General features: G+C 39.2%; 1 protein-coding gene across 1 annotated transcript in view; it reads left to right on the top strand.

Annotated features, from left to right (window-relative positions):
* The window catches only part of dnah9l (dynein, axonemal, heavy polypeptide 9 like), a 47,275-nt gene that overhangs the window by 1,355 nt on the left and 35,879 nt on the right, over positions 1-10,041 (top strand). Inside the window, exons 2-19 of the mRNA XM_014020710.1 lie at positions 375-518; positions 649-839; positions 1,884-2,079; positions 3,865-3,964; positions 4,204-4,415; positions 4,498-4,731; positions 6,011-6,178; positions 6,688-6,804; positions 6,950-7,087; positions 7,280-7,404; positions 7,544-7,739; positions 8,065-8,169; positions 8,254-8,445; positions 8,578-8,778; positions 8,870-9,205; positions 9,302-9,379; positions 9,459-9,514; positions 9,607-9,727. Coding sequence (XP_013876164.1) covers positions 375-518; positions 649-839; positions 1,884-2,079; positions 3,865-3,964; positions 4,204-4,415; positions 4,498-4,731; positions 6,011-6,178; positions 6,688-6,804; positions 6,950-7,087; positions 7,280-7,404; positions 7,544-7,739; positions 8,065-8,169; positions 8,254-8,445; positions 8,578-8,778; positions 8,870-9,205; positions 9,302-9,379; positions 9,459-9,514; positions 9,607-9,727 — 2,910 coding nt within the window. The remainder of the gene's footprint in view (positions 1-374; positions 519-648; positions 840-1,883; positions 2,080-3,864; positions 3,965-4,203; positions 4,416-4,497; positions 4,732-6,010; positions 6,179-6,687; positions 6,805-6,949; positions 7,088-7,279; positions 7,405-7,543; positions 7,740-8,064; positions 8,170-8,253; positions 8,446-8,577; positions 8,779-8,869; positions 9,206-9,301; positions 9,380-9,458; positions 9,515-9,606; positions 9,728-10,041) is intronic.

The raw sequence follows: 10,041 nt of genomic DNA, 5'->3' as shown, positions 1-10,041 counted from the left end.
GCTTTGAGTGGGCCAGTCAGAAGTCACCCGCAGGCTGCATTTGGCCCACAGGCCTTAAATTTGACACATGTGGCCTAAAGTAAATGTTTGACAGATTAGTTTGTTTAATCAAACTATAAATTTATCTATTTAAAAGAAGTTAGTATCAAAAGGTTTTTCATATTTTTACATACATGTTTAAAGCATACCAACACAAAATATATTTATATGCTTTTTAAACATAACATGTAGCTTATGAGACATAGGCTTATGTCTCATAAACCTGCTGTTTCTTACTCCATCTAACGGACATGTTTTTTGGAAATAAGTCACTACTTATTTCTGGTGCTTTCAATGCTATTGAAAGCATTCCTACTGTTTTTGCACCCGTGAAGTCATCTCCACCATGGAAGACAAAGCTCCTGTGCGTGCTGAAAAAAGGCGTGAAGAGAATTTCCCGCCAAGACTTCAGACACCAAATCAGGCTGGGAGAAATACCTGGATATCCACTGGAGCACCTACCTGTCATCATCTCTGAGGTCGGATAAATGTGTGTTCGTGATGTCTGTGCGTGTATGGTTTTTCTTTGCTTGTACAGCAAAATTAGACTAAAAAAGTGTGCGTGTGTAAAATGTCTACACATCTGGAGCAGCCATTGTGTTCATGCAGGTTCTGGTGTGTGTTCTGTCCAACGGACTGAACCACGAGGACTGGCCACAGGTGGTTTCTGATGACATCCATCAACACCTGGAGCAGCTGCGGAGCAAAGTGGTGACCCTGAGAGGCCGAGCAGAAGGAAAAACTCTGCTACCCCTGCCCCTGTGTGTGGAGCGGGCACGGCCTCAAGATATTGTATTCAGGTTTGGGTGAATGTTTAAAATGTAACAAAATACCTCGWAGTGGTTTAATCTAGTCTTTTTACTTTATTGCGCAATATTTTAAAGACATTGTCTAATTTTCCACATACAACCCCAATTCCAATGAAGTTGGGACGATGTGTAAAACATAAATAAAAACAGAACTGCCTCTTACTTGCAGAGATTTGTCCAGATTCTCTGAATATTTTGATGATATTATGGACTGTAATCCCTAAATTCCTTGCAACTGTACGTTGAGAAGTGTTGTTGCTAAACTGTTGGACTGTTTGCTGACAGTTATKCACAAAGTAGTGAACACTGTCTCATCCATGTTTGTGAACCTTTCAGGGATGCCCCTTTTATACACAGTCACGACACTCGCTTGTTTCCAACGAACACACGTGGAATGCTACAAACAGGTGTTTTTGAAGTATTTTTCAATGTCCCCAGTCTTTTATTGCCCCTGTCCCAAATTTTTTGGAACATGTTGCAGGCATCAAATCCAAAATGAGTAAATTTTTGCAAAAGACCAATAAAGTTTATCCATTTCAACCTTAAATATCTTATCTTTGCAGCATATTCAATAGAATATAGGTTTTTAAAGAATTGCAAATCATTGTATTCTGTTTTACACAACATCCCAACTTCACTGGAAATGGGGTTGTAATATTATAGCTACTTCCTGTAAGTTGGGACAAAAGTATCTCATTTAGKTTATGTTTCTAAAAGCAACAYATGTGGGTTATTATTATTATTATTATTATTATTATTATTATTATTATTATTATTATTATCATCATCATCATCATTTGCTTTGTATTTTGCAGAATTAAAGCAGAAAGAAAGTAACATTAATGGTGAAACCTTACAGTTTTTGAGTGATTCAAACTAATTAAAAAGATTCATGACTTTACTKTGATGACATTAGGTTTAGAGAGAACATCTTCTTCCTTTTCAGAGTTCTTGCCCGAGGAACCTTTATGTTCCATAGCTCACACTGCTGCTGTTTTTATCCTCACGGATCCCCTCACTGTCTGCCCCCCACAGCCCAGCTGGATGGCCACTGGACCATGGCTTGTTACACTCTATAGAAACTTTGATAGTTCATTGGTCTGGACAGATTTGGGATGTGCTGAAGAAAGACTCGGGCATGTGCCTGCTACAGGGAGACCACCCAGGCCCCAACGTAGAGCTCCAGTTTTGGGCCACTCAGAGGGAAAACCTGCTGGGCATCCAGGCACAAGTACGACATTAGCTGTGTGAAAGTTAGCAGGGGAGTGCTTCATGTCAAATATACTGCAAACTCTAACGCCAAACTGTCAGTAATACAGAAAATGTCATTTTTTTTCTGTAAAGATTACCGTTGGTGTTTTGTAACTCTAGATCTTGAGTTTGTTGTTGTGTTGTTGAGTTGTGCTGACCACACACAAAGCAAAACAAATAAAAAAAGTAACAAGTGCAGACAAAAAAAGGGAGTTAGGCAGTTCAAGCTTGAATTTCCTAACAGATGCTGACCTTTCAAAGTCCTCTTAATATTTCTTCTTCCCTTGGAGCACAATATGTGGGTTTCCACTTCACTGGAGATTTGCTTCAAGGTCTGGGTGTGCAGATATAAAAATAACAGATAAAACTGCAAAACAGACTTGTTACTGTTTGTACTCTACTTTGAGTGGTGCTTAAGAAAACATTATTACTGCTATTATTTTGAGGTTTATTTGTTTATTTTTTGTACTTTTTGTTCAATCTTTAGCAGAATCTACATTTGCATAGTTGTCTATTTTTAACCATGCATAGATAAAAACAATCAGCTCAGTTTAGGAGCTAGGTGCTGTGACGTCTGGTTTTGTTATTTTTAAAATTGGCAGCATGGTGGATTAGTAGTTAGCACTGTTGCCTCACAGGAAGAGGGCGCTGGTTTTGATCCTTGGTTTGGGATCATTGGGGTCTTTCTGTCTGGAATTTGCATGTTCTTCTTTTGCTTGTGTGGGTCTCCTCAGGGTACTTTAGTTTCCTCGCACAGACCAAAGACATGTATACAGTAGTAGGTTGCCTTAGTTGTCTTCAGTTCCAGGCCTCCCTTGCAAAAAGGYCAAGATCTCAGTAGGATTTGTCTGGTTAAATAAAGGTTAATTTCCTCACATGGGCAAGAGATTGCTCTAATTCCCTCAAAAAATAGTTTTGTTTACATACTGTTTATATTTTCCTATGCTAATTTTAGTTTTAGCTACCATTCTGCTACTCRTAGCTTTCAGCTAGCCTTTTGCTACATTCAGAAAGTTTTTTACTGAGCTGTTTACTAATTTTTGCAACTTTTACCTTTTAGCCGATTTGTTGCAGCTTTTGGCTTTTACTACTTTTAGCTTCTATGAAGGTTTTTGTTATTTTTAGCATCTGGCCAGTATATCACGTTAGCTTCTAGTTAGCATGTAGCTCCTTTTAGCAGGTGTTYTGATTTGTGTTGTTCCTTTTACATTTGAAATTTCAGTTTCAGCTTCTTCAAAAATCTTCAGCAAAGCCATGCAGTGCTCAGCATTCACATTGTATCTTTGGAGAAAATGGTCTTTGTTTGTTAATAAGTGTGAAATACCAAAATAAAGTAAACAAATTTTGTAACTAAAAAATTGGGCTGGATCCACCCAATTCATTGGAAAKGTTCAAGACTGCAGGCACCACTCATAAAGCTTTTGAAGTTTCAGAAGATACTTTTAGAATGTTTTGCAAAAAATAATAATATTTCTTTACTTTTATGTTTTTGCACATCATGTTTAATATACATAAAAGTGTCTAAGCAAGCAGCTTTTTTAACTACGTTTACCAACAGTACAATCAAGATTTTTTATATTAATTTAACAAAAATTGTGCAACAAAGTCTTGAAATACTTTGAAACTTGCAAGTTACATTTTAAAATGCAGAATTCATTGTTTCCCTGCAATAAATGCTAAACAAATGACAAACCCAGATATTATTTTAATTTTGGTAACAAAATCGGCTCAACTGTCAGTAAGGTGCCTGATGTCCTGTTTTCAGATCCAGAGCTCCAAAGTGGAGCAGATCATGGAGATCCTGAGACGTGTGAATAGCAGTTACTACTCTGCCTTTAATGTTGTCTGTGTCAAAGTCAATGAGGGTAAATCATCATTTCCTAACTCTGTCATCTACAAGACGTAAACAAATCAAACACTGTTTGAACACATTACTGAAATGAAGACATTTCAATTTTTTTGTCCTCAAGCTCATTTAGCAGTTATGGTGTGGTGGGAATCATATATGCATGGTTTCTAAAAATAAAATGGATCAAAGACATCATCTCAGTCACTTGTTGTTGTTTCTGTCATCCACCAATCCTCCTGGATGGGTTTCCTACAGCTGTGCTGGAAGCAGAGGACATAGATCTGTATCTGCGCCCTCTGAGGAGACARATCACCAACTTAGAGGAGAGAGGTTTCCCCCAGATGGAAGCTCTGCTGCCGCCTCTTTTTCACACTCTCTGCCTCATCTGGAGTCATTCCAAGTACTACTGCACTCCACAGCGCATGGTGGTTCTCCTGCAGGAGTTCAGTAACCTGATCATTGAAAAGGTACCGACATAAGCAACTGTACACACATTAGAGGAGAAGTGAAACAAAGCACCTTATGCCTTTATCTTTTCTGTGTCTGAAGGCTTTTGCGTACCTCCTCCCTGAAGAGCTGTTTAAACTGGAGCTTGAGGAGGGGATGGAGCGAGTCCAGATTAGTGTTTCGCTTCTGCGTACCTTCAAGGAGTTGTTTCACACTTACCGTCTGCTGATCCCAAATTACTACAAAAACACCCAGAACATAAAGTTGTGGGACTTCCCGGAAACAATCGTCTTTAAGCGTTTAGACTGCATCATGGAAAGGCTACTTATGATCGAGGTGTGTGAGTTTTTGAAGGCAGAGCACTCAGAAGATCACACACACACACACACACACACACACACACACACACACACACACACACACACACATTTNCACACACACACACACACACACACACACACACACACACACACACACACACACACAAACAAATCTATCGACAAAACCATTTTACAGCAGAACAAACCCAACTGGCATTTTGTTGTCCGTTTTAAAGCAACCTGCATTATAAATATCTGTCTGTTTCTCTGTTATTTGTATTTCATAGGCTTTATTTTTAATAGTATAAAAAAAATTTGCTAAGAACCACTATCAAAGAAATAATAGATCAAACCCAAATCTGCACTTACCAACTACAATTTTGTAATCTTCATTCTCCTCTGGTTCTGCGTCAGACTCTGGCTCCAACATTTAAGGCTGGATGGACAAGTCTTTCATTGTTAACATTTTTTAATTAATTTGTAAATAAAAAAGTTTCTGTGCCGCAAGATAGTCGTAAACTCAGGGCCGGCCCTAGCCGATTTGACGTCCTAGGCAAGATTTCAGGTGGCGCCTCGTGTGCAGTTTTCTAAATCTCATTGTGAATTTACATACATTTACACACCAAATTAAATAGTTTTGTCTTTGATATTATTTGTTTAATTTTAGAAACCAGGTTTTCTAACTAAAATAGTTAACAATACAATTCATTTGAAACAAAATACCAGAGGACTACCTTGTACCTGCCAGCATCTGCTGACGGTAACGAGGAACACCTGTTCATGTTAACGAGCAGCTGTGGAGTGAAGCAGTTCTAGGGGCGTCTGGGTGTACTTCCCTGGAAAGTTTTGTAAAAGGTCTATTCAAAACGCTGCATTTTCCATTCGTTTGAAAAGCATTTTGCTAAATTCTTGAAATTAATAAAACAACATACAACCAGTGTTTTATGAAAGYAGAACACTGAAAACCAAACTTTATTCAGAATTTGGTCTGAGATCATAACTGAAACTTCCATTATTCTTATTTTGTTTTAGATGCTAAGTACCAGAAATTAGTCTAGACTGCATCATATACTTTTATCACTAAATATCCAAATGCCATCTAAAAATAGCAATTAGATAGTCTCTTTGAATCTGGATTCCAAAAGTACTGACATTACAGAAAGGAAATTACTCCAAAATTTGTGTAAACGTGGACAGAAGAAGAACAACGTATGACTTAGGTGGCAATGTGMGGTTTGACATCTGTCACGTTTCTGTCAGTTTTCTCTAAGTGTTGTCTCCCCTCTTGTGTGTAGGAACTTTTTGCAACGGCCCTGGACTTTCTGAAGCTGGAGAAGGTTGAACTGGGGGGATCAAGAGGAAAAGTCTTGAGTGAAATGGTCTTCAGCATGCGTGAGGAGTTTCATGACCGCTGGCGGACCCTGAGAGAAAGCAAATACGACCCTTTAGACTATTCTAATGATGTGAGACCCCCTGAAACCGCTGTTGTCGTTGATGTCACACTGCTGTTTATGTTATCAGGCCCCAAAGGGCTGTAAGTCATTGTGATTTATTTGTGCCATCAACAGGCACAGCCCAAAAATCAAAAATAACAATTAGACGTTATTTTTCTGCCCAGCAGTGCAGTAATTGAAAGGTAATAAAGCAAAGGAGTTGCTAAGCAACACACAAAGAAGCAGTGGCGGGAGTCATTATTACTCAGTGCATCAATATTTAATTTACTAGATGTAAATTTTATTTTACAACAGCTTCCAGTGTGACTCAGAACAGAAACTCAATCTTAAATTGATTTGTGTCATAATGTATTTTCCTCAAGTGTTTGTGCTGTTCCAGCCAAAACTGATTAACTGAGCTAAGGAGAAGTTAAAAGGCGGCACTGAAAATTTAATGAAAGGGAAATTGCACAAAAAATACAGACCGAATCGAAGCTTTTCAATCACTCCCAGAAAGTAATCTCTCTCGTCTCTTGCAGGATTTTGTGCGTCACTTCAAGAGTTTTGTGGAGCAGAACATAGATTTTGACCAAAGGCTGGGAACTGTTCTAAACTTGGCTTTTCACCACTCGAAAAACTTAAATTCAGCCTTTAAGGTAAAAATACAGAGAATATTGTGTCAAAAAAAAAGCTACTTCACAATTTCCTCCATGTTGACGAGATTTAATGAGTCATTTCTGGTTTGAAGTTTTTTATGTTATTTTCATCACTAAAACTTATGATTATTTGTTTCTCATCTAGTTGTTAAAGATTTTTGGTTCTCTCCTTGAGAGACCAGGGATCCAGGAGCTGTTTTCTCCAAACTACAGTGTGTTGTTGGACATGTTCAACAAAGAAATAAACCACTGCCAGTTTCTACTGGATCAACATAGAGAAGGGGTGAGACAGGCTGAAGTAATATACCTACAACCTCTTTTAGTAATTTCTATTTTAACTAATGTGTTTTATGTATAAAAACCACAACACTATGAAAAGGTGTTGTAATCTGACAGGGTCAAAAAAGCTATATTTGCAATCACACTTGTTAAAAAAATGTCAACAGATAAATATCTAATAAATTGTGTGTTTCAGCTGCAGTCTGGTTGCGCAGTCCTTGGAAAAAATTTGCCTCCAGTTGCCGGTAACCTCAAATGGTCTCAGGAGCTTCGCAATCGCATCCTCACAAACAGGAGCAACTTCTGCCAGCTGGCACACGCGTAAGAAACAGTTCTGTTAAACACTGACAATTTTGCACAATTAAAAGCTTAAATCGATCATTGGCAACGTTTCAAGCTAATATGATGTAAGTTTGGTTGCGCGAGGTATAAATAAGATATTTTCTCTTACTCCCTCCAGGCCTCTGGGGTGTGCTGAGGCAGACGACGTGCTCAGGAAGTGTGAACGTGTTCTTGAGGTTTTGGACAAGCAAGACGAGGAGCTGTTCACTGAGTGGACAGAGGGGCTGGAGGAAGTCTGCCAAATGAATCTCAAAGAGCCGTTACTGACTCTGGATCCTGACTCAGGCCTCTTCCAGGTCAACTTCAGTCCTGCTGTAAGCACCAAGCATCTTAACTTTACAGTAGACTGGTTAAATTTATTTCTTTTTGCCTTTTAAATTGTTTAGGGTTTTGTCTGTCTGTTGCATTTTACTAATCCTGTTTGCTTCGGGTTGAGGCCACTTTCCATCTACAACAAATCTTACAAGTGTTTGTGTCCATGTAAGGTGTTTAGGGAACCTCTTTCAAATTTTACAGAAAAGAAATCGTTAGTGTTCGCTAATAATCACCAGTCAAAGCCAGAGCTATAATTTAACAATGAGCAGGCTTTTTTCTTATAATATCATGTGCTATACTTTMTTCTCCTGCTGTTTTCCCCAGCTAACATCTGTGCTGAAGGAGGTCAAATATCTGGGCATGCTGAGGAACCAAAACATCCCTGAAGCAGCTCTGCATCTTTACTCCAAACAAGAAAGACTTTGCATGGTGGGTAAATATTGGACAGTTCTGTTTGTTACATGCATGGCTATAATGACTTAATGTGTGTTAATGCTGCACTCTGTAATGTAGTATACACAGACACTGACCCTGGTGACCCAGTGGTACAACAAGCTCCACAGCACCATCCTGCCTGTGGAGCTGGGGCTGGTGAAAGRCGAGATGGACGGGGTGAGACAACAGCTCAGTCCAGCCCTCCTGGAGGTGACCTGGGCTCAGGATGAACTTTGGGACTACATTCAGTGTACACACGAACTGGTCAAGGTACTTTGATTTTTGTACACTCTGTAGAGAAGCAGGTTCTGTTTGTGTAGAAAACAAAATGTGCCTGGTTAGCGTAAATATCTGTCAATTACAAAAGCAATTTTTGCAATTGCGGCTTTTTTCTTTTATCAGAGCCTTTCTAGTCGAGTTGAGAAGGGTAAAGCTAACATTGAAGCCATTCAGGCACTCATGGGCAAATTCAGCAACCGGGCTTTCATCACCAGAAAGCCTCATGATTCTGCTCTACTTAACTTCTCTGAAATCGATGAGAGCGTTTCCAAACAACGTGCTCTCATCAGCAGCACAGGGGAACAGATACACAAACTGCTGCAGGTAGCGTCACCACCTTAATGTTGGATCTCTGTCCATGTAAACATCTGCAAAACTCAATCACCGCTTTTTTTTCTATCCCACTGTGATCTAGGAGAACCAGTCCCTGATGGGTGTAGCAGATGCAGACAGGGAAGAATGGAGGGCTTATGCAGAATATGTGGACAGGATGATTGTTTCAGGCTTCTCTAACGCGGTCCGCTGCTCCCTGCAGTACCTCATGGACAACACCGATACAGCTCAGTGTCTTACTCCGCTGTTTGAAATCAAGCTGGTGCTCAACGGCAATGAGATGACCTTTGACCCTGCACTGGACCTAAACTGTGGTGGTAACTTCTATGAGATTGTGGATAAAATGGTGGCCAATATCATGAACATGCCTTCCTTTGTTCCCAGAGTGGCAGCCCACACGCACCCAAACAACTATCAGGTGGCAGACAGATTAGATTATATATTCACAGAGTGTATTCATACACAAATACACAAACATATTTGATGTGTGCAATCTTGATTTCTCATTGTGTAGCAAGACATAAATGAAATGGAAGATTTATCCGAGATGTGTCATGTCATTTGCTCACGGGCTCGTGCATCAGTCGCTAAGGTGTGTGACTTTTTTCATTYCTCCCTGATCGAGATTTATATAGAAATTCAATAGTAATAAAGATTGTGTTTGTTTTAAGGTCAAGGATTTCCAGGCTTCATTTTCTAGCTACAGCTACCTATGGACTGATGACAGGTCAGATGGATGTGGCTGCAAAATTTATTTGATCCGATTTGTTCATATCAAAAAATTACATTTAATTAATTTTTTTTAAATCTATGTTTTAGGTCTGAGTTTATGAGGCAGTTTCTGCTCTATGGTCACGTTTTGAGCACAGAGGAAGCTGAGCTGTATGCTGACTATGAACTGAAAAYGAATCCACCCACTCTGGATAACTTTAAAGATCAAGTAGGTGGCACTTATAAGAATCACTCCTTTTATTTGGGAGAAAATCCTGATTCAGCCTTCACATCAATGTTTTCCTGCTTRTTAGTTTTCTTATTGACACAGAATAATCACCTAGGCCTGTCCTGATGCATCTCAGTAATCCAGGTAGAAAAATTAAAAAGAAAAATAGGTCCTCTGGAAGGGTTCTTCTTCAATGAAACATTTAGTCTCCCAAGAGACTTTTTCAGTCTGAGGAGTTTCAGGTGAACTCACTGAAAGGTGTTGATATGTTTTGCTACTTTTAGCTTCTACCTAGACTTTTACTACTCTTAGCT

Source organism: Austrofundulus limnaeus, unplaced genomic scaffold, assembly GCF_001266775.1.
Source record: "Austrofundulus limnaeus strain Quisiro unplaced genomic scaffold, Austrofundulus_limnaeus-1.0 Scaffold3, whole genome shotgun sequence".
In the NCBI taxonomy this organism is placed as follows: Eukaryota; Metazoa; Chordata; class Actinopteri; order Cyprinodontiformes; family Rivulidae; genus Austrofundulus; species Austrofundulus limnaeus.
Note: the sequence above shows the minus strand (reverse complement) of the source record. Positions and strands in the feature narration are given on the sequence as shown.